Source organism: Chrysemys picta, chromosome 11, assembly GCF_011386835.1.
Source record: "Chrysemys picta bellii isolate R12L10 chromosome 11, ASM1138683v2, whole genome shotgun sequence".
Taxonomy (NCBI): Eukaryota; Metazoa; Chordata; order Testudines; family Emydidae; genus Chrysemys; species Chrysemys picta.
Window position 1 is genome coordinate 22,875,476 of NC_088801.1, and position 25,770 is coordinate 22,901,245.

Below are 25,770 nucleotides of genomic sequence, written 5' to 3' on the forward strand. Positions count from 1 at the left end.
ACATGGTGGCACAACTGGGTGAATAATGGGAAGAATAATGCTATCGATATTCCATCACATTTCTAAATGCATTTAATTCATCCATTTTGTGTCCACATTGAGCAATGGAGCACTATTGACAAAAATATCAGTAGAGAATGATTTTCATGTGATAATATTCCCTCTCAATGGCCCGAGTTCAGCAGGGTACTTAATCACATGCCTAGCTTCCAGACTCAAAAGCTTGTCTCTCTCACCAACAGAAGTTGGTGGAGTTAAAGATATCACCTCACCTACCTTCTCTCTCTAATACCCTGGGACCAGTAGCGTAGCTGCAGGGGAGCAGGGCAGCGGCTGCTCCCTCACTGAGCACAAGTGGTGCCTTGTCAATTTCTTGGGGCCTTTTTACTCACCTGGGGGAGCGATAAAAAAAAAGGGCGCCACCTGCTGTGGCGCTTTTATTTTACTCACCCGGTGGCGCTCCAGGTCTTCAGCGGCACTTCGGCGGCAGGACCTTCACTCGCTCTGCAGATCTTCGGCAGCATTTCGGCGGCGGGTCCTTCAGTGCCGCCAAAGACACCCGGAGTGAGTGAAGGGCCTGCCACCGAAGACCCGGAGCGCTACCGGGTGAGTAAAAGCTCCACAGCGAGTGGCGCCTTTTTTTTTTAATCACTCCCCCAGTTCCCTCCACCTGGCTACGCCACTGCCTGGGACCAACACGGTTGTAACAACACTGCATGTATCTTTAAGTATCTGAGTAATCCCCTTGAAGTTATGTATGGTAGCTAGATAGATACAAGGAGTACCAAATCTTTCCTGGCCTCTGCAGGTAGTTAATTTGTGCCCCAAAGCATGAGATCCACTTACCTTTAATAACATAACTTACAGTAAATTACAGATAAGATCCTACAACTGAAAATGCATGGAAGAACTGCAGCATGCATGTGTCACAATTCAGGGCTACTGCACCTGTATTGCCCTTCCGTGGTTCAGCAAGGGCACCCACTTTAGGCTTCCAGCTCCTCAGTCATCACCTCTATTGTGAAGAGATGCACACCTCTCTCCATGCTGAGCTGGGTTTCTCCAGGCTGCATAGTTCCTTGCCTACACTGTGAGTTTCCCAGCAAGCCAGGCTGCTTAGACAAGTCAGTGTTTGTACTTTGCTTTCTCCGCAGAGGCTATGAACAGTTGTAATTGCCCATTTATAACCTCTTTCTAAGTGTGCACATTTATTCTTCACATGAAAGCGTTAGAGAAAACATTTTAAAAAGAATAAAAGAAAATGCATACATGCCAATAAGTTTATCATAGACCATCCCAACTCCAACAAGGACCCTGATAGGTGATCAGTCCTTCAATCACACAGAGTTTTTTCTGTGGTCACAAGTTCATCACTGCTTTAGCTCAGGACAAGAATCTTCATTCTTGACTTTATACAGCATGGGCCTTTGTTTTTTGTCCTCAAGTAACAGGCGATCAGTAGACAATGGTTCTCTCCCCAGTGTATAGCTTTGAAAGGTGAGAATTTGCATTCCTCACCCCCCAGGTATTCCCTAGACAACCCGCTTAACTCTTGTTGTTCCAAAAGTACCTCCTTGTCTGGCATATTGTTTAAAATAGACATTTGAAGCTCATAACTTGCCAAAGTTTGTTTGGCTCGTGTGTCCACACCAGAGAAGTTACATGAGATCTCACAATTACACATAAACTTTGTGTTTAATAACTAGACTCCAAAGATACTTAAACTTAATTCAATATTTTTTTTCAAGGATATTGCAGGAAATTGCCCTATCTAGACCATGCACAGCCCCATTAACGTCTGTGTGATTGCAGCAGTCCATCTGTGTATTGCCATTCAATACGGATCCATGTAACTTATCAGACCATTCAATTGAGCAATTTAATTTAAATTATGAATATTCACAATCTATCCATAGAGCAAAAAAATTGAAAAGATATTTATTAAGTGAATTCATACAATGGCTGCATCAATATCTGCCCACACCTATTCTACAAGCAGGAAAAAAAGCAGGCTAAGTTATTTCAATACATTTTTTGTTGTGAATTATCTTCTCAACTCTGTGATAATGTTAGCCAGTTCCTGGTTCTCTTCTCTGCTCTTTTTTGGGGAGGCATGTCCATGCTTGTTACTACTTGACAATTCTACATGCAACAAATTCTTATTCAAATCATTTTCACATTCTGCACTTAAGATATTCATAGATTATAAGGGCAGAGGGGACCATTGTGATCATCTAGTCTCATCTCCTGTATAACACAGGCGATGGGTCTTCCCTGTATTAATTGCTCTATGAACTAGAGCATATCTTTTAGAAAAAAAATCCCAATCTTGATTTAAAAATTGCCGGTGATGCCTTTGCTACCTTGTTCCAATGGTTTATTACCCTCACTGTTAAAAATTTGCTACAGGTGAACTTTGAAAAACAAAATTTGGTCAAATACTACTTAGCTTTTCCTCTGCAGATATTAAGGTGCTTTACAAAGGCATTTTATAGATGGGAAAAAGGAGTCACAGAGACTGAAATTGACTTGGGTGAGGCCACCCAGCAGGCTAGTGGCAGAACCAATAATAGACTCCTCGTCTTTTAAATCCAACTCCAGTGAAGTTGTTGGATGTTTGTTTCTGTTTTTCTGGGAATTTTATATGCTGCTCTGTTGCTTTTACTATAGAGAAGTGCACTGAAGGAAAAAAAATGTACTCCATTGTGTTTCTGAATTTTGTGATAGTTTATTGCAAGCGCATTCTTTACCAGAAGAAATACGGTTTGAATGCTCATTGCTGTTATGTGCTGAAAAAGATGCTTTTCAGGGTATTATTGTATCTTATTCATCAAGAGTCAAAGACAAAATTTAAGCCACGTGCTGTGGTGGCTGTGCAGGTGTTCTGTTGCTCGAGGGACGACATAGGAGCAGCTGCATACCTCATATGTGAGACAGAAATAAGCTATCTCAGAAGGCCGCAATAAGGGCAGACCAAGGGAGTGGCCATACAGCCATGTTTCTGCAAGTCCGGTGACCTCTCTCTGCCAGTGGCACAAAGAGGATGCGACCTCTATTTGAGCCCATAGACTATTATAGATGCTGTGGTCAGACAGCGCAGGAGTCCTGCACCCTGGCACTGGCATGGAGGAACCGATATCCCCTGCCCAACTGTTCCAAGCTCCACCTACATGGAGCCTGAATACTGTGGCTTTGTATGAATGGAGCTAGTTTCACCCCAGTGACATATTTTTCACATTACATTAACATAAGCCAGTCACACTATATCAGTGTTTTCCAAACTTGGGATGCTGCTTGTATAGGGAAAGCCCCTGGCGGGCCGGGCTGGCTTATTTACCTGCCCCATCCACAGGTTCGGCCGATCGCCGCTCCCACTGCCCGCGGTTCGCTGCTCCGGGCCAATGGGAGCTGCGGAAAATGCGGCCAGCACATCCCTCAGCCTGCGTCGCTTCCAGCAGCTCCCATTGGCCTGGAGCAGCGAACCGTGGCCAGTGGGAGCCGCGATCGGCCGGACCTGTGGACGGGATAGGTAAACAAACCAGCCTGGCCCGCCAGGGACTTTCCCTGAACAAGCGGTGTCCCAAGTTTGGGAAACACTGCACTATATGAATAAAACAGATTCACTGATTTCTGGCATTGTGATTTGTATACTTAAAATAAATGTAATGTATACATAACATAACGGCATTGTTAGGATGGTGACAATAACAACATGCAATCAGCTTTCAGAAATACTACATTATTTTTCCTCCATATAAAAGCTATAAACAACTAATGCAAAATCTATGAGTGCACCTTCAGTTTATAATGTAAACTTACAGTGAAACTAATACGTACCAACAATTTATTTCCATTTATTTTAGTAGATTGGACAAACACAAACATTTTAGAAGCATAAGAGTTTGATGCAGAAATATGAATTATATAGTTATTTCACTGCATCTTTACTGCTAATGCACATGGATTTCATGAAGTATAAGGACAGTATTGGGCACTTAAGTTGTAAGGCTGTCATATTACAGCAAAATTATATGTGCTACATAATCATTGTTTTCTTTGTCCTATTTATTTCTGAGTTTGTTGCATAAATATTTACTGTTACAAATCTAATTGGTTGTTTCAAACACCTATTTTAAAGACAATTTAAACACACTGAATGTAATTTAAGTTCATGCATTTAGGCCTATGATGGCCTTAAATAGTAGAAATACCTTCAAGAAATCCCTCTAGCCTCTTCTGGCTATCATCTGCTGCTGCACAGTTTTCAGATCCATGCAACCTGTTCACAAAAACCACAACTCTAAGGTCTCTAAGCTAAGAGGAGGGGATTAGGAGTCAGGATTCCTGCTTTCTATCTTTTCCTCTGTCACTGGCTTGCTGGGTTCCTGTAAAGCAGACCACTTATCTTCTCTGTGCCTTAATTTACCCATTTTCAAACAGGATATAATAATAGCAACTACTTATTTCTTAGGAATTGTGGGAGGCTGAAATAATCAGATGAAGGGAACTATACAACCATGAAGGGTGAGATTGTACCCGTTACTTTAGTGAGTACATAAATTAAGGAGACTCAAAAGATTTTGCATTCCTTGTGGAAGGAACAGGTAAAGTGCTGCCTTGCCCAAAGTGTTATAAATTCCAACACAATGCACTGCAAATCTATGCAGTGATTATACAGTACTGTATCACTGTTAGACTCACATTTACAGTATCCAAGGGATTATGGGACACTTTTTCTATGCTCACATTTAGTATCTCACATTTGGCACAGTCCTGCAAGGTGCTAAGCATGCTGGCCCTGATTCTGCAAAGCACTTAAGCAAGTGATTAGCTTGAAGCATATGAATATTCCTAGTGAAGCCAATGGATCTGCTTAAACTGTTAAAGTTAAGCACATGCTTAATTGTTTTTTAGGATTGGGACCAAAGTGCTCAGTACCTTGAAGGATTACGCTTGTGGCTCTTATTAGTGAAATAATGGCCTGCGTAAGTGTATTGGGAAGAAGTTAGTGAAATATTGACCTGCATAAGTATTGCTCTCATAGCACAAATCAGCTTCACCTTACAGGAAATGTTCAAGATTATTAAAGAAAGCACAGCACACACTGTTGTATTGTTTTAACTTCAGCAATAAATCTCAATGAAAGAGAACTAGCAATGCTAAAGTATTTGCATTGTTTAGTGCTTTAACTTCTCCCACTGGTGCTGTTCATTCCTTCTGAACCCTTTCTTTTTGAATGCATTACATGCAATAATTTTGGGAGTTATGATAAACAGATAGGCACTGTTATAATGCATTACAGTTAGGAAGAGGCACTTGAAAGAAATTGGTTTTGCTATACACATGATGTGAAACAATCAATAGTGCTTTAGTCTGACAAGTACTGTCAATATCCATTGTCACAGTCCAGAAAGTCGTTAATGGATAGTTCTTCAAAAACCAATGCTTTCAACACAGGTTCAAAGTACTCAAATATACCGTATTTGGCAGGAATTAATCATAGGTAAACCCTTGGGATTTTGTATAAATGTTTTGTAAATTGAGAGTGAAATAAAAATCTTGGGAGGAAGGTAGGATAGTATTGTATAGTGTGGGGATGTAGGGGTAAACCATGTCAATAAAATCATTCAGCCATATAGGGAAATTTAGAAAATGTTAAACCTGTTCCTTTCTGGGTCATACAGGCCTTGTCCAAAGCATTGCTCCTCAAAAATTAGACTGCAGGAGATGTACTGTCTGGTTGCAGGGTTTGTATTTAATATTCTCTCACCACATTCACACAAAGTAATCACACATGCAATCATGGTCCTAATTCTGAAAGGATCAGAGTCTTTTCTGGTTCATTTAACTGCATCTGTACCATGTTTCTGGAGAAAAGTTTTGGAAACCTTTCCCCCCTGCAATTTCAAGCCTGATCCAGCATACTTACATGTGATGCCTAATCTGTAAACTACGAAAAAAGACCAGATGGCCACTCTTGGTGGCTCTGTTTTTTGGGAGACTCCCATATACTGTCTAAGTGTAAGATCTGTCTTTAAAGGCAGATCTCAAAAATAGAGAAATAAAGTTTAAATTGTTGATGAAGGAGCAAGCCCAAAGGCCAGCCTCCAGTCCCGGCTTAGAGAACCCTGCGTACATTGGTCTCCAAGCACACTTACATTATGTCTGTATTACACCCACTGGCAGCGGCCTATAGAGCATATGCACACACTGTAATGAAAAGCAAGCTGTGTCCGCACTACAGCATGTAACTACATGTATCAGTGAAAAGCTCTGTTGTGGGGAAGCTGTGGGGAAATCTCCACTGCTTCTCCCCGCCAGAGACTTTTCCTACTTCCAAAGTCTTTCCCTGCTGCAGGGAAAGGCTCTAGCAATGGGCAGCTTGCAGAATCTGCTGTGAGAAAACGCTTCAGCAACAGAGATCTAGCAGAGCCTTTCTCTGCTACCACTGTCTCCCTATATTGGTAGTCTGAGTCTGGACATACTCATTCAAAGCGTTCAGTATCTGCAGCACTGGTACATTCTGTATGGGTTCCTATCTTGGTACCGATGATGGTCTCCACAGAATCACATTCAACTTCTGCTCATGTACCATCAGTACTCCAGGAGTTTAGACATTCTAGGGATCATTTTGTTTCAGACAAGCTGGAGTCTCCATTACTTACCAGTACCATTCACTTGTCCATCCCGAGATCTTCCGGGTCACCAAATTGCATTTCTCATCAAGACCTCCTACTATTCAGGGTGAACAATTATCACCTCCCCTGAAAGTTGCTGAGGATGATTCTTCTGACTCATGTATTTCCGTTCAGGGATCCCCTGTCTGCTCTACTAGACACTACTCTTTATACTGAGAGAAAGACAGTTGGGGACAGACAACTTTGACTCCCATCCAGTTAGTGTGACCAATGATAGATCCCTCCTCCTATGCTCTATGTGCCCCCCACAGTGCCCTTCTTGGCATTCCTGGGCTCTATATAATCAGCCATTGGTAAGGGTCCTGAGTGCCTCTTGTAGGGACCCTAGGGAGAGTCATTCTTCTGAACCATCACTCCCCTCTCATCAACCTGACAAAGAGGTAACACTCTATACAAACATTTCTTCATTATCACTAGATAAGGATGTAATGCCTATAGCACCCTCCAGGGCAGATGGTTTTAGATAGTTTCAGCAACTAATGAAGCATATAGATGTGCTTCAAATTCCTTTAGAGGATATCCAGGCCTCTCAGCATAACTCCTGGACATTTTATATACTACAGCTTCTGCGTGTGTGGCCTTTTCTGTGACTGAGGCTTCATTGGAGCCTGCTAAGGCTATCTGGCAGACTCCAGTTAAGCACCTTCCACCTGTATATTATGTTCCAGCCAAATACTCAGAATTTCTGTTTTCACACCTGTCACAGAATTCCTGTCTAATAAACCTGGTAGACAATTCCATACAAAGTCTACCCCTTTCAACAAAGATCAGAAATGACTCCATCTATCCAATCACAAGAATTACTCCTCAGTGACTTTACAATTCAGAATTGCTAAATAACAGTGCTAATGTCAAGGTATAACTTGGTTAATTACAGTAAGCTTAACAGCTTTATTAAACATTAACCAGAGAAGCACCACAAGCAGTTTAAGGCCTTTATAACTGTAGGTCAACTTTGAGCAAGAACATCATTGCAGGCCTCCTTACATGAAGCCGATGCTGTAGCCTGGTCCGTGATTTGTGATGCAACGACCATCTTGTCTCCTGTTGTCACGCTTCCCTAAAGATGTATAGAGAGCAGTTAAGATCCTTAAGTGACAGCCTTAACATGGAGCCCCAGCCACCCCAAGTCTCAGCTGCCCTAGCTCCAGCCTCAGGCCCAGCAGGCTTCCTGAAAGAGGAGCAGCCCTGCCTGGGCTGAGGCCAACTAGAGATAAGCAGGAGTTATAGTCTTAGGTTTCAAAAGATGATAGAAGCTTCTGTAATATGCAAGCTCTTCATGTCCTCAAGGGCTAACCCTGACTAAGCAGCTGTGAATCCCTTGCTCATGCTTGGACTTTGAAAGGGCAAGATTTCTAAGCAGCATAGAGATCCATTTTCTTCTTGTCAGGGATTTTTATTCCCTTCCAACAGAGTTCAAGCTGATGGGATGAGTCCACATGCACGTCTCCTATTCATGGGTGTGGAGGGGGAGAAATTAACAAAGTCTTTGTTTTTTGATATTTCACAATGGCTCGCTTGCTTTCAATGAACCTCCTTGGTGGACAGGACAGATCTTCTGTAGGAAGCCATCATTTTACATTACTTAATCCTTTCCTGTTTGATGGCTTACACAGTTACAGAGGTTTATGATTAGGGCTGTCAATTAATCATGGTTAACTCACATGATTAACTCAAAAAAAGTAATCACAGTTAAAAAATTAATCGTGATTCATCACTGTTTTAATTGCACTGTTAAACAATAGAATACCGATTGAAATTTGTTAACTATTTTTGGATGTCTTTTATATTTTCAAATATATTGGTTTAAATTACAACACAGAATACAAAGTGTACAGTGCTCACTTAATATTATTTTTATTACAAATATTTGCACTGTAAAAATGATAAACAAAATTCACCTCATACAAATACCATAATGCAGTCTCTTTATAGTGAAAGTACAACTTACAAATGTAGATTTCTTTTGTTACATAACTGCACTCAAAAACAAAACAATGTAAAACTTTAGAGCCTATAAGTCCACTTAGTTCTACTTCTTATTCAGCCAATCGCTAAGACAAACAAGTTTCTTTACATACACGGGAGATAATGCTGCTGGCTTCTTATTTACAATGTCTCCTGATAGTGAGAACAGGCGTTCACATGGCATGTTTGTACCAGCGTTGCAAGGTATTTACCTGCCAGATATGCTAAACGTTCTTATGCCCCTTCATTCTTCAGCCACCATTCCAGAGGACATGCTTCCATGCTGATGACATTCGTTAAAAAAATAATGCATTAATTAAATTTTGACTGAACTCCTTGAGGGAGAATAGTATGTCTCCGGCTCTGTTTTACCTGCATTCTGCCATGTATTTCATATTATAGCAGTCTCGGATAATGACCCACCATGTGTTCATTTTAAGAACACTTTCACTGCAGATTTGACAAAACCCAAAAGAAGATACCAATGTGAGATTTCTAAAGATAGCTACAGCACTCAACCCAAGGTTTAAGAATCTGAAGTGCCTTCCAAAATCTGAGAGGGACAAGGTGTGGAGCATGCTTCCAGAAGTCTTAAAAGACCAACACTCCAATGCATAAACTACTGAACCCGAACCACCAAAAAAGAAAATCAACTTTCTGCTGGTGGCATCTGACTCAGATGATAAAAGTGAAAATGAGTTGGTCTGCACTGCTTTGCATTGTTATCGACCAGAACCCGTCAACAACATGGACGCATGTCCTCCGGAATGGTAGTTGAAGATGAAGGGCTATATGAATCTTTAGCTCATCTGGAACATAAATATCTTGAAACACCGTCTATAACAGTGCCATGCGAATGTCTGTTCTCACTTTCAGGTGACATTGTAAACAAGAAGCAGGCAGCATTATCTCCTGCAAATGTAAAATAACTTGTTTGTCTGAGTGACTGGCTGAACAAGAAGTAGTACTGAGTGGCCTTGTAGGCTCTAAAGTTTTGCATTATTTTATTTTGGAATGCAGTTATTTTTTGTACATAATTCTACATTTGTAAGTTGAACTTTCATGATAAGGAGATTGCACTACAGTACTTGTAGGTGAATTGAAAAATACTATTTCTTTTTTTTTTTACAGCATAAATATTTGTAATAAAAAATAAATATAAAATGGGCACTGTACACTTTGTATTCTGTGTTGTAATTGAAATCAATATATTTGAAAATGTTGAAAACATCCACAAATATTTAAATAAATGGTATTTTATTATTAACAGTGAGATTAATCGCGATTATTTTTTTTAATTGCTTGAAAGCCCTATTTATAATGTAAATGCTCAATACAACCTTATAACATGGGATACCCATGTTATAATTGAGATTACTACATGCAGCATCCTCTAAGTATTTCATAAACATTAAACATATTTTTTTACAAATCTAAAATCTGTTTTAATAATATCAACACACAGGTGAACCAGATTGGTTTCCCGCTATGCATTCATTAATGTACAGTGGGGGCCTAAGAGACACGGCATGAGCTGGCACCTAGTCTGCCAGTGTCACAACTGTCTTTTTCATTTCCAACCTGCATGGGAGAGAATGATATCCAACAAATTGGTTTTGAAAGTTGTAACCTCAGTTATTCAATCCATTTAATCCCCATCCTTTTCAGGGACCCATTTCGTGATCACTTGCTGAGACAGGAAGTCACCTCTCTTCTATGCTTAGGGGATAGAAGCAGTTCAAGTCCAGCACAGGGGCAAGGGTCTCTATTCCAAGTACTTTATGGTCCCCAAAAAGAACATGGGATGGAGGCATATATTACATCTCACACATCTAAATAACTGTGAAACCACAGAAATTTAGCATGGTGTGACTCTTGCTGGTATAATTCTTTGGTTAGATTCCAGTGATTCATTACTAATGCTCAACCTTCAGACTGTATATTCACCCTTCTCACAACAGGTTTCTTCATTTTACAATCCACCAGGATCACTTCCATTATTGTGTGCTTCCATTCATACTCTCCTCTGCCCTCAGGATATTCTCAAAGATCATGGTGGTCGTAGCCACCCTCCTGCATTGATTGGGAATAATTGTCTTCCCTTAACTCGACAATTGGCTACTCAGGCTGATCTTACCATGAGGTTCTATCTGCAGTACGAACAACAAGATCTCTGTTCTACAGTTTAAGCCTTCAATTCAACCTTTAAAAGTCTGCTTAGACCCCAGTACGACAGATAGATTTCACAGGAGCGTCTCTGGATGCCGTGTCAGCCAGGGCCCATCTATCTGTGGATGGGTTCATGACCTTGAAAAATCTTATTTCAAATGTTCAACTAAGTCATCTAACCTTGGCAAAAAATTGTCTCCAATTATTAAGATATATGGCAGCTTGTACCTTTGTAACTCAATATGCCACGTTACATCTTCAATGCTTCCAGGGATGGCTCAGGATAGTTTTTCTACTGAACAAGCACATTCTGGACAAGTAAGTGTCTGTTTTTCATCAGGTTCTGGATCCATTCAGTTGGTAGAAGGACCCTTCAGAGTCTGTGCAAGAGTCCCTTTCGTTCAACCTCCTCCTACCATTGTTATAACATCAAATGCATCCGTCCGGGGATAGGGAGCACATCTAGTGTCACACACCATGCACTGCAAATGGCCTTCTCCAACAACATCTTCTTCATAGCAACTTTTTAAAATTGAGGGCAGTCAGAATGCTTGCACTCATTTCCTTCCACTTACCAGAGCCGAGTCTGTCAAGGCCATAGCAGATAATGTGTCCTGGACTCGAAAACATATTTTCTCCAAACACTGTGATTTGATTCATGCTTCTAGATCAGATGCTGTAGTTGGCAATGCAGCGCTGTCTTCAGTATTAGATTCTGCTCTCAGGTTCTCTGCTCCCTTTGGTAATATATGTGGGAGGTCAACCAAAGTGGATCACTCACAGGGACACTATTCAAAGAAGGAGAGGTTACTCACCTTGTGTAGTAACTGGAGTTTTTTGAAACATGTCTCTGTGGGTGCTCCAGTATCTGCTTTCTTTCTCCTCTGCTTCAGTTTCCTTTCATGGAACTTCACGGTAGAGAAGAAACAGTGTGGTTCACTTATACAGCTCTAAATATCCTTGGTACAGGGCACGAGGATGTCATGGGCCGAAATGGCACTGCTACTGAAAATCTCTGATCAAAGGTATCCCTGAAATAGAGCACATATAGGGCACACATCTCAAAGAACTCTAGTTACTGAACAAGATGAGTAACCTCTCTTTATTCTTTTGCTGCTGGAATGTAGTGTCCTGCTCTCATTTTTGGCAAGGGAAAACTTAGAATGATATTTTGCCTTCTGTAGTTTTCACCTATACATTCTGTAAAGCTTTCCTGGCCCAGCACAGACAACCATGCATTCCCCTTTCATCTCTCACAAACTATTTGTGTTTCCAGTGGGAATAATCTGTGCAGGGAGAGAGGGGCAATGATACTCGCATGGGTCTTTACTGGTTGGAGCATGCTGTTTTTGAAGCATGTATGTGTAGTGCACTTTAAACAGTGCTCCAGAATTTGTTCCATCATATGTCAGAATAGCCAATATAATGGTACCAAGTGAAATGCCTATTTATAATGAATGTTGGAGGTGTAAAGGAATGCTAAACTGTATTATACTGATCAGCCACTAGGTGGCACTGTGTTTAAAAGACCTTATAAAAGAGCTTCAGCTATACCTGGAAGAGCACTGAAGGATCTTATGCTGAACATATCTGGTGTGTGAGCAGGCTCTGTGACTAGTCCATATCTGGTACGCAAGATCATGCCGTGGTATCAGGAGTAAACTAAAAATAGAAACAGAAGGAACATAGCAACTAAGATTGGAAACAGAAGGAACATAGCAACTAATGTTGAAGACAGAAGGAACAGCAATAAAGCTTGCAGATATAGGGAGTAAAGCAACAAAGGTTGCAGGATCTCATCAACTTGCCACTCTTCAAAGCCCAGAGAACTCCAGCTTTGACACACCTTCACAATGGACAGACTGGAAACAATATTTTGCAAGATTTCACATTGCAAATAAATTCCACAAAGAAAGTGGAGATATACCGGTATCCTCTTTAATATATGCTCTATGGAAGCAAGCAGAGCATACGTTTAAATCATTTGACTTTCCTGAAGACAGTCACAAAGATTACTATAAAAGGCTGTTTGATGCATACTTTATACCCCCAGAGAACTGTGGTTTATGAAAAAGCATGCTGTCACCAGAGAATTCAAGAACGAGGGGGAAATGTTGACTGTTTCATAAGAGCTCTGCAAACATTGGCTGAAAACTGACTTGGGGAATGCAAAGAGAGAAAATCAGACAGACTGGTTATTGGATTAACAGACAAAAACCTTTCACAGCATCTACAGTTGCAGAGAGAGATTTAACCATATATACAGATAGCTATACGGATAGCAAAGACATCAGAATTAGTCAAACAATAGAACAAAAGGGAGGAGCAACTTGAAAAATCTGAAACTAGCTTAGAAGCTACAAACAGAAACTTGAGTGTTAAAAGTCATTATCATAAAACCCCAAAGGAAGGAGAGAGAACTCCTAGGCTAAGGGCTTGTCTTCACTATTGAGCTAAATTGGCGCAGTTGCCATCAATGAAGTGGCATCAATTTAGCGGGTCTGGTGAAGACGCACTAAAGTTGATGGGAGACTGCTCTCCCATCAACTTCAGTACGCCACCTCAATGAGTGTCTCCTGTTGACATAATGACATAGAGCAGTGTAGACGCCACTTTAAGTTGATGTAAGTTACGGAGACTTAAGTTACATAACGTTAGATCGGCTTGCAGTGATAGTGTAGACAATGCCTAAGAGGGACAAGTTCCAGTCTACATGCGCAAAGTGTGAAAAATGTAACATCCCAAGATAAGATGTATGTCCAGGCTGAGGCACATGGTGTAATGAATGCATGAAATATGGACATTTTGCAGCTGTTTGCCTCACCAAAGCAGTCAGGCAGTTGACTCATATTACAGACAATCAAGAGCCATTGTTTCTGGATTCTATCACTTGTGATGACATAGAACCTGCCTGGAGACTGAAATTGAATATTCACAGCAAGACTATTGACTTTAAAATAAACTCAGGAGCTGCCATCACAGTCATCTCAGGAGGCACTTACAATCACCTTCAATTCATCCCAGAGCTGAAGTCACGACACAGCTCTGACTAGCTCTGCAGGTATTTTGAACTGCATGGGCCACTTCACCATAGAAACAACTTAGAAAGACAAAGCTATGCATTCAGAGTTCATGTGAACAAAGGATCAAAGGCCAAGAGCTTCTCAACTGCAGCACAGTAGACATGCTGGGCTTAGTGAGAAAGGTGGAGGAACTCCGTGGAGGATTTGATAATATTGGATTTTTGAAAGGAGATCCAGTAGAAATCAACTTCAGAGATGATGCTGAACAATACGGTGTAAAAACACCTCTACCAGACAGACCTTGGAAGAGACTAGCTGCAAATTTATACCAATTCAGAGGACATAATTACCTGGTTGTAATGGACTGTTTTTCCAGTTATACAGAAATATAGTGTATTTGAAGTAGCTAACACGTTGTAGTGTTATCAAGAAACTGAAGTGCACTTTTGCTGACATTGGTATTCCAGAACAACTAGTGAAGGACAATGGACCATAATTCACTGCAGCAGAATTTAAGTCATTCGTAATGAAATATGATTTTGATCATATTACTAGCAGTCCACAAGTGAAAGGAGAGGCTGAGATAGCTATATAGACAGCCAAGAAAATCTTACAGCAGGAAGATCCATTCATCACTCTTCTGAGTTACAGATCAACACCAGCAGCTACTGGATGTAGTCCAGCACAACTCCTGTTGGGAAGACAACTCAGAACTTCTGTTCCAACTTTGGAAAATAATCTATCTCCAAAGTGGACAAACATAGAGAGTAGCTAAATTGGATAAAAAGAGTAAAAGAGCTTATGAACACTTTTACAACAGATGTCAGTTAGTTAGAGAACTGCCAAGTCTAGAACCCGATGATTGTGTTCTCATCATATTGGTTGGAGAAAAAGGATGGACAACTCCAGCTGCCATAAAGAAAAAGAATTCAGGACCCAGATCATATGTAAGTGAGAACGACCATGAGGAGTTCAACAGAAACTGTTGACATCTACAGTTTGTTTCTTAGAAAAAACAATCAACAGAACAGCCTCTACAGATGGCAGATGCAGAACAAGAAGATGACGACTCAAGGATTCCAAACTGACTGCAGCCAGTCATTTTAACTAATGGACAGCTAGATGGCCAAGTTGTTACATGCAGTTGGTAGTTAATCTGTTTGAGTTTGCTAACTTCCATTAATGGAAGATCTTCACTAGTCACAGCCGTAGTCTGAAATTTGAAAAAGTAAAGTACTATAGAAAACTGTTTGTTATAATCTTTCTGTTGTATAACTACATTTTTCCATTTGGAAACAACATCTAGCTCTCTTTGCATTTCCAAATATAAAACAAAGCCATTATTACATGGGGATACCACGAGAGCAGCGGTTTGGCAGGAAAAAAAGATATTTCTAAACAAGATCCCAGCAAGAGTATTTCTAGCCAGTGCTCAATTCTGGATCATATTATCCAAACCCTTGAATTTCTGGGAGGTTTCCCTCTGGTGACTTGCATGTGCTTACCAGCATAATATAAGAAACTCATCAAAATTGGCTTTGCTGATGTTTTTCTCCATGCTATATATAATCTAACATGGGATATACAAAAAGTGTCTATGACAATAATGATTCCTACCTCTAGATGTAGTTTTAACACCATAGTTGCTGTATCAGGTATAAAACTACACAGCTGGAATAAAACATCTTTCTGTGCATAAGTATTATTTACCCCCACATTGAATTGTAGATCCCCTATCTAACTGTTCTTCAATGTGAACTACATTGGGATCCGTTAAATCATCGTAACAAATTTGGTGTTATAGCCAGAGCTAATACTGAAGTGAAAGCAGGCATGATGTGAATTAGAATTTATAAGTATTTCAGAATCCTGCAGACTGAGAAATGTGTCAGGCATAAAGTAACTGAGTGGTTTTACTTGTGCCACATTTGAAATGGGGAGGCTGCACCCTGGGAGCAAGGAAAGAAAAATTGAACTACTATGGAGAGAATTATCTTAAGCCACATACCCACAGTCAGAAAACTAAATGCAATTCACTTTACTGTTTCAAAGTACCCTTAAGATGCAGTACTAGAAACATCCATTTGTTATTCTTTTTATAGCAAGGCTGAGTGACTTGGAATTTTAGCCCATCCGTGCCAAGGATTGCCTAACTTTGAACAAAAAGTTCTAAAATATAAAGTGAACAAAAGAGTCAACTATCAATTGAACACTAATCTTTATATTCTATGATGCATCACCCTAAGAATGCTACCATTAAAAATGTGAAGTCTATTTTTCATAAATGATGGATTATTGTACCAAGCTGTGTATTTTCCAATAAAGTGTTGTTTTATTTGTCCTGTGTGATTACTAGTTTGTGGAAGTATGTGTGGGGTCATTTTAGTGCTGTGGGAAAATTGAACACTCTTCTGTTAAAATCAGTAGTGAAATCAGAAGCAAACTATGCTCTGATTATCATAGGCATGTGTTTAAACATTGCTTTCCTTAATTGGTTATGGTTATATTTACTTAAAATGAACAATTTGGCAAGTTTTGCTCCCTTGACAACAGCAAAGCATAAACCGTTTTATAAGGTTGGCTGTTAAAATCAGAATTGTAATATAAACCACATTATTCCGGGATTTTGTACAGTTCTTTAAGAGGACCCTTTAAATAATCACTATTTTATAATTGTGCACCTTTTAGCATTCTGTTATTTATAACTAATGTGAAACTGCTTGCTACAAAACCCAGCGTAATCTAGATGATGATTTCCCTCTATAATATTTTTCTCAGATACTTCTAGTGAGGACTGCTGCATCTTGGGGGAGATTTCATGTGGGGGGAGGATATATACGTCTATAACCATGCTGCCATAGAAGTTATGAAAGGAGAGGGGCCCTGAATGCTCCATAGAAGCCCTGCCACTGGAGGGCTGAATCATCCCTCTTAGCGGACCACCGAGAGAACGGTAAATTTGTGGATCTCCTCTTCTCCATGAAGAATTGGGGATCAGCTACCTTTCTGGTGAGCAATTCTGTGAGGAGGTGCTCTCTGCAGTCCAAGGTCCATGAAAAGGAATGAGCTGGAGACTGAGTGGGCCAAGACACAGATATCATCCCCCTTCAGCCCTGGAGATCTTACTGGAAAAGATTGTACAGCATCTTGCTATATAACCTTTGGTTCACAGCCTTCTAGGTGACTTAGGGACTGCCAGAGCCAAGGCACAGGGAAACTGGAAAAGCCTTATGAGGGGCAAAAAATGGATATCTCTGGCCTCCCACAGATGTCTTAGGATGTGTGAGGTTGGGGAATCCGCACAGAGATTTTCTCACACAGAATCCCTACTCACTGCTTTAAACACAGGATGGAACAATATAGACATGGAGACGTGCTGAACGCTGAAGTAGGGAATATTTTGAGGTCCTGAGTATGCCTCTTGCCATCAGTATTGCCAATTTAGGGGGCTGTGACAGTTCTCTGTGAACACCCCAGCGGACAAGAAGTTATAGCTGACTTGCATCATCACGGTTTGCTCCTGTGGACTCTCAGGAAGTGGGTCCCACACCTTGCTGGCATAAACCACGAGAGAACTTAGCCCAAAGGTTTCTCAGTGCAGTAAATACCTAAATATAATAAAACGAAATATTTAGAATTGGAACACTTTTTCTTCCATAAATTAATGCATCATGCATATGTTTCTTGTCAATAAACCATGCTTTCTACAATTGTATTAACAATAATGGGATGTCTAATCTGACTTGGCAAGGGGATTCAGACCATCACTAGTGCTGTGTCAACCCACCCCTTCTCATAAAAATAGTATCCCACTAATAACATATTGTACACTTCCAATTGGAACGTTCAGTTGAATAATCATCCATGTGAAACACTTGGGATTCATGAATGTTTCACAAGTAAACTGGTGGCCATCCAAATATTTATGAACAATAAATAATATGACTCCATGAATAATATTGAGTGAATGCATCATGTTTTTTCACACAAATATTAATTAAACTCTTTGTACTATCCCACCAGCTATATTGCTGACCTACTGTGTGATTTCTCAAGGGTGAACATGGCCATTGTTTTCCAAGAAAATTTGCACAAAGTACTACTAGTTTTAAAAATGTAGCTTTATTAGAAATGTAGATTTTCTTTTCTTTTTTCTCCAGTTTTCAGACTGAACTACAGTGCCTCTGATACAAATGACAGAAATCGAGTCAAAAGCAGATTAAAGAAGTTTATCAACCGAAGACCCTCGCTGAAAACATTGCAAGAAAAAGGACTTATTAAAGGTGTGTTTTCTCTTATCTAGTTTTCTGATTAAAAACTGAAAGCTCATTAATGAGTGTTCCTATTTCACAATATTTTCATTCCTGTCACCAATTAAATGCATAGGACTATTTGGATTTTTCAGGTATTTCTTGCTAGATATTTTTTCTGCTGTGTATCAGAGAACTCATTCAGTTTTGTAAGAGTTTAGCTTTTCTGACTAAAAAAACATGTAGTTAAATGTATCTCTATATTGCTTGGCTTCTTCTGATGCTATTTTGGTGTGCATGTTCTAGAAACCCTCAGATTTCACACAACTGTACACCATCTACATTGTAAAGAAGCTTGCTATACACCAGGGGTCGGCAACCTTTAGCACGCGGCTCGCCAGGGTAAGCACCCTGGCGGGCCAGGCCGGTTTGTTTACCTGCCGCTTCTGCAGGTTCGGCCGATTGCAGCTCCCACTGGTCGCAGTTCGCTGCTCCAGGGCAATGGGGGCAGCGGGAAGCCGTGGCCAGCACATCCTTCGGCCCGCGCCGCTTCCTGCAGCCCCCATTGGCCTGGAGCAGCGAACTGCAGCCAGTGGGAGCCGCGACCGGCCGAACTTGCAGATGCAGCAGGTAAACAAACTGGCCTGGCCCGCCAGGGTGCTTACCCTGGCGAGCCGCATGCCAAAGGTTGCCAACCCCTGCTATATACCTTCATTGTCTAACCCATATATCTAGTTCTTTGTAAGATAAAATTATAAATATATATAAAGAGAGAGAGAGAGAGTGTATATTAGAAGATATATAGAGAGAGAGAAAAAACATTGTTACCTTTTGTTGGTTGATCTCAGGAATGCAGTTTTCCAAAGTGTAGGTACTGTTATCTTATAACTGGTGGTAGTCAAATATCTTCTGGAACTGTGCTTGAAAAATTTGAACACTCAGCAATTAGTATGTGCAAAAACTACAACTGTATATGCAAACTGGCTAGCTATGGGTTCTTTGCCACAAGGCTTTGGCACCTCTTGGGTACCAGCAATTCTGAGCCAACAGCAGTCAGTTAGCAGTCAACACCTTTAGGGTTTAAACCTACCACCTTTGTCCAGGATCAAGGTGGTGGCAGAAAGCTGCCTTCACCCAGCCCCACACAGTGCACAGAGCAATGCTTGGGATCACCTCAGGATCTGACCCTTAATATCTAAAATATTATGGGGCAGATTTTCACAGTTAGGCACACACAAACATGTGCACATAAATTCTTGATTATTTTGGGAGAGATTTTTAGAAGTGCCTAAAGAATTGAAAAGCACCACTTGCACTGAAAGTCAATGAGACTTGTGATTCTAGATCCCTTAGGCACTTTTGAAAATATTCCCCCACAAATATATCAGGTATTTGCAAACATAAATTAGTCACATGCACATTTATGTGTGCAGTTGTGTGCCTAACTTTCAGAATCTGTCCCTAATCAACTATTGTATCTCAGTATAATATGTAAGGGGTTTGGATGCCACTTTAAAAAGCACAATTTGGGTTGAGGGTGGGATTTGAGTGCATCATTTTAGTTTTTCAGTTATTACAGTATCAGAGCAGAAGCTTGTGTTGTAATTTATAGTCTTTTAATTTCTGTATTTAAGGGTGGTTTTTTTCAGTTTAATAAAGTGTAGCTGATGAATCTCCTGTGGTGTTACAAAGGGATCAGATGTGATCCCTACTAACAAATCCAGATTCATTAGCATAACTCAAATCCATCCTCTAATGTATCTCTGTAGGAAAACCAGATGCATTTGTTTTCAGATATAGTTGCATTAGACTCCTGATTCACTAACATAGCCTGGTTCTAATTGGGATGTTCCTGTATGGAAAACCCAGATGCATTATGTTCTGCCATAGAGAGTCAGGATCTGCATTCCCTAGCAGAGTTTTAATAATAAACTAATGTAACTGTACAGAAAACATGTTCGTTTTCTTCCAAGAAGATTCATTAGGATTAGGTTCTGGCCATGCAAATGAATCAGGATTCGTTAGCAGGGCTTAATTCCAATCTACAGTAAGTCTATGTGAAATGCTCATTTGATAAGGTTCCTTCATTGTCTTCAGTGGAGTTTATCCCTTAATCTGTTATAATGTTATGAAAATGCAGTTGCAGTGCTTACACACAGCCCACTTTTAAATGTTAATTTTTAGGCTTATATTACAATATTTTAAATAGCAAATTGCAACTATCCAGATTAAAAATAAAGGGCTTACAAATTTCATGTTTTAAAATGCATCTATTTTTTTCCCCTATAGGTGATTTAAATGGCTTCAGAAACATCACAAAACTATTTCCCCTATTCTTGGGGGGAGGGGAATGTTGACCAATTTTTACAAGAAATTCCTCCAACTCTGAGGACATACATACTAACTTTAATCCCAGAGGGGAATACTTCTGTCGGAATTATAAATTCCTTAAAATAATTAATACTTTCAATAAAAGTACATCTGTAGCCTTGCAGGATATCACAGTGCCAAACTTATAACAAAAGCTGTTCTATGGGCTAGTGAAGAATTGATATAAATATCTGTGAAGCATGTGGTGATAATTACACCAAAGCAGTGGCACTGTAGGTGCTATGAAAACCTTCACTTTTCATCAAGTGCCATTCATATTTGCCAGGGGCACTAGAAAGCTCTCAAATCTGTATTGATTTTTTACTTTGTGTGTCACACTGGAACCAAAACTCCAATAAATTTAACACGTAAATTATAGGCAAGAGTGAATACATTTTAAGGTGGTAAGTTCACTTAAATGCAATCCTCTTCTCTGATTGTCACTGATGTGTGCACTCTTGGCCAGAGGACTCAACACATTTCTCAACTTGGGATACATATACTTCAAAATTAAATTGTAGTTTTTTTCTCCTGGGGTACTTTGATCCATCAATACAGTTATTAGAAAATCTGGAAATTATATAATTGTCACTAAACCCTTAACAAAACTTTGTTTTAAAGAAAAATAAGTACTGCATGAAGGAGAGTGGCAGATTCACATGGAAATGTGATTTGCACATGTATTTTAAATATAAGGTTCATCAGACTCTGAAATGTGCAAGGTTATTTTTCTTGCTTTGCACTATCCCACTTACTTTCAGTGTCATCTAATTATTTGGTCACTATGGTCCAGATTTTTAAATGTATTTAGGTCCATGAAGATTCAGATAGGCGTTTAATGGGATTTTCAGAAGCACCTAGGCGACAGATTCAGTGGAACATAGGCATCTAGACCCTTTTGAAAACCCCTCTAGGCATCTAGCTGTATCTTTAGGCACCTAATAACTTTTGAAAAACTGGGCCTACATATCCTTCTGTGCAGAAGTATATACACCTCTTCCCCGATATAACGCGACCCGATATAACACTAATTCTGATATAACGCGGTAAAGCAGTGTTCCGGGGGGGAGGGGGAGGGTGGGGCAAAGCAAGTTCGCTATAACGCGGTTTCACCTATAACGCGGTAAGATTTTTTGGCTCCCGAGGACAGCGTTATATCGAGGTAGAGATGTAATTTCTGATGGAAACCTTAAACAATTAATGCCATTAAAATTATATGGACCCCGATCCTATATACATGAATTACATTCCTAATGTGAGTCGTTAGTGTTTGTAATACTAGACCATAATGATTTAATTATGCTGGAAGGTTGCAATATAACACTACTTTATTTCTTGGCATTCAGAATGATAACAAACAAGAACCCAAAACACAAAGAATGAAAGCAGGGTGTGCCCTAAGGCAGAGAGGCACAACCCACCCCACCTTGCACTAGGCTTGCTCTTTGCAGATTGACTGCAGAAGACCCAGATCATACACTTCCCTAAAAAGCCTCAGAGTCTGCAAGCAGGACCAGGAATCGCCTCACACTTAAGTGATGGCTTGTAATTTCAACACAGCTTCCACTACAACACACCCTCCCCTCCACGTATACTGAATATATAGAAACTGCTTTTCCAATGTCCCCCAAAACCCAGTAGTTGTAAAATTGCTGTTTTGATGCTCATTTCAGTCTCTCTCTCCCTCTCTTTAGGGCTATCTTCCCCTCAACATTTAAGAGGGTGGAGAGCAGATAAATTTCTCAACTTAGGCTATGATAACATTTTTTAGCAGTCCAACTCTCCAAATTAAGTTGTAGCAGGGATAGATCAGCATATACTTGCCTTTGGAATGCACTGCACTGCATCTCATTCAAAGCTTTGTCTTCCCAAAAACCTGTGGGGATGGTACTACCAGGCCACCTACTCTTTTTTCCAGAATTAGAACAGTGATGTTCCATTTTTCCAATGGCACTAATATTTTTTCCAACGGTGTACTTGTGCTTTTATTTGAAGACATCAAAGAAATAGATACTGTAAGAGTTCTGTGAGAACTTGGCCATATTGCATACATACACACCAAAAATAATTAAGCAGTAACATTCTGAATGCGGCTGTGACCTCTATGATCTTGTTTTAAATGTTCATTTTACAGCAGTATTGTCTCCCATTTTCTTGGTTTCTGCAGCTTAGAGTCAATAGCTAAGACTTTGGGCTGCACAAGCTGCGTGTGAAGAGTATGTCTGTCAGGCTCCTGGCAGTGGGCAATTAATAGCAATTAATAGCAGCTGTAGTTATCGTTTTATATCTTACAATTTTGTTAGTATCCATGCCATCCCCTTTTGGTGTCTCATTTCATATCAGCATACAACGCTGTCACAGACACCACCATCTTGAATAGAAAGTTTAATGCGTAGATATCAAGGGTGTGTAATGCAAACCATACTGCCAAACATATTATGAATATATTGCTCTTCTTAAAAATGCTTGTTGGTTTTTCATTCTACGGTATTGACTAACTGTCTGTGTTTGATGCATGGTTTACCAGCCTGATGTAGACTTATGGTTAGAGCTTAACTTGTTAGTTCTGCTTTTGCAGCCAATTCAGAATAACTACAGATGCCCAAAATATTAAAATTGACTGCTCAAATGGACTCAGTGTGGGAGTTTCATTGGTTTTAAATTGATAACAGCTGAAAGAGTGAATGATTAAAGCTGAATACAGGCATAGTATGCAGCTCCTTTGTTCAAGTTCTTGTGAACAGAGTCCACTGTATGAGAATTTCCTTTGTTACAATAAAGGATACTTCTGAATAATCATTAGTTCAAAATTTTAAATGATGAAGAGAATTTTAGGCGCTTATAGAGGGAATAATTCCTGAGAAGCTGGAATAAACTTTGAGAAGATGAAGTAGGTTTCTATTCAGAGGGGAGCATTTAAATTTAAGTAGCATTCCATAAGGTGGTAATTGTGTCTATTTCCCAGACATTTGAGTTAAATAAGCTGGATAGGAAACATAAACTGTCATAACAAGAGGTTAGAAGTGTTGTGTACATCCTTTTTTTTTTCAAGTCATAAAAAGTTCTGAAATGCCCTAATATAGATAAATCAAACAAAACCCTCTTTTGCTTCCTTTATCTATTGGGAACAGTTATTGTTTTCATTATATGAAAAGATGTTCTAGTTACTTTCTTCTCTTACACTGATTTAAAATATTAATAGATATTAAAGAAGAACATTTTAAAGAGCAATAATTTATTTTTTCAATAAGTGAGTTAAAAAAAGAAAAGAAATATCAAATTGTTGCCTACAAAAATTAATTCTTAGCACTTGTATAAATGCTTGTTTTCAAAATACAGTACAAGAATAAATATATTGTACAAGCATATGAGTTATAAGAATATACATATTGTGATGTAAGCATTAGTATCTCCACCTTATAGACAAGGAAATGGAAACTCAGAGAAATTAAGTGACTTGGATCAAAGTCATACAGTGTCAGGGGCAGAACTTGGTTTTGACCTTAGGAGTTCTTGGCTTCCAGCTGGATATTCAGTCACTAAATAATCTTGCTTTTCTAAAATAATACTTTTTAGAAGGAAGTAGATTGGTTTAAATGTTTACTGTAGCCTTTTTCATTGCTTAGAACTATAACAGTGGTGTGACAACTAGCCTCATGTCGCCCCATTTGTCTATATGGTTCTTCAGTTGAAGACAATAATAATACTTAACACCTATCTAAGAAGGATGACAAAGTGTGTTTCAAAACATTAACTATAACATAAGTAAATATTCATTTTTATAGGTAGATAAACTGAGGTTAAGCAGTTTGCAGATTCAAGAATAAAATCCAAAGGTGAAATCCTGGCCGCACTGAAATCTATGGGAGTTCTGACATTGACATCAGTGGAGCCAGGATTTCACCTCTGGAATTCCGACTTCTCTGTTCCTCACTCGAACCACCATTCACTAAACCAATGTGGTTTTTTTCCCGAACACTTGGCTTCCTATTACTGGAAATGGTGAAAGTAACTTGAGATTCCTGGATGCCAGACATGATGTACTTATAGTAGTTACGGTAACTTGCTGAACCGTAAAGCATTAATTGTTCCTCAGTTGTTGATATGTTGACTATCTATAGACAATGCAGTCCATTGCCCCTGTCACTTCTGACCTATCATTTTACAAACACCCTAGCCCCTCAAATGAGATACAGTTTTACATCTTTTTAATGTAATTAGCATCAGAGAACATTCCATGTCATGTGAAGAATTTGATAGGTCTTCACTGAAATTTTTAAAACAATTAAGATGTCAAAGGAGGAAGTACTAGAACATTTTAATCATCAATCTCTGTATACATAATTACCACTGGCGGAAACTATAAATGTTTCATGAAGAAAACGTAACCTGTCCATTCTTTGTCACAAACATAACCCCAAAACATGTAACAGATCACTAACTTCTATGTAATTGCCACACATGCACGCGACCTTCTAGAGTGTATTTCTGTGACCCCCAACCCGACATTCCTTGTGTACCCAGAAGTTTGACTAACTCAATGAACTTTTGGGTTGTAAAAAAAATGCAGTGTCAGACTGCAGAATACATATATTTGGATGAGTTGGAATGGACCTTCCTTCATATTTTGACTCAGGAAATCCAGAACTCGTTTTCCTGTATCATAGTGCAAGCAGATTCAGCAGGCTGCAATAAGTTGGAGAAACAGGTGGTCACTGCCTAGTTCTTATTTCCAGTTCTATTCCTTTGGGGGTAAAATATTGCACATCATTGCTCCAAACTCCCTATTTAAAATGCACACTTTGAAAATCTAGTTCTTAGTAACTATGGCTTTAGACTCCTGGAGTTAGGCACCTAAATACCTTTGAGGATCTGGTTCTGTGTATCTGAGATGGTTTATATATTGGCTTGAAAGGCTTACATTTTTATCAGCAACGTCACCGTACACATACAAATGGATGAAAAATATTTCCATCAATAATAATAGACATTTACAGATAGGCAAAGTAAGAGAAAAGCTGCTTGAAAACTTATCACAGTCAAAATCCAGTGATGTAGGCTTTTGAATTGGCTTGTTACAAGTGGACTAGTGAATGAATAGTAAAATCAGGTATGGTATGTTGATTCAAGGATATTTATTTCATATATTTTGACATGTGATGTTGATTTTTATGTTTTAATGGTTTATAAAGTTTTAACTTTTTGAATCTCAGTGTCTACTGTCATTACATAATTGTCTAACCCTCCCAGAATTTCCTGCAACATTCAAAATTTAAATCGATAAAATTATTT

At 39.4% G+C, this 25,770-nt stretch overlaps 1 protein-coding gene across 3 annotated transcripts in view; it reads left to right on the forward strand.

Moving 5' to 3' along the window:
• ARHGAP15 (Rho GTPase activating protein 15) overlaps window positions 1-25,770 on the forward strand; it is a 456,603-nt gene that overhangs the window by 253,929 nt on the left and 176,904 nt on the right. For all 3 annotated transcript variants that reach the window (XM_065561627.1, XM_005305087.4, XM_065561626.1), the window contains exon 9: window positions 18,019-18,141. In XM_065561627.1, coding sequence (XP_065417699.1) covers window positions 18,019-18,141 — 123 coding nt within the window. The remainder of the gene's footprint in view (window positions 1-18,018; window positions 18,142-25,770) is intronic.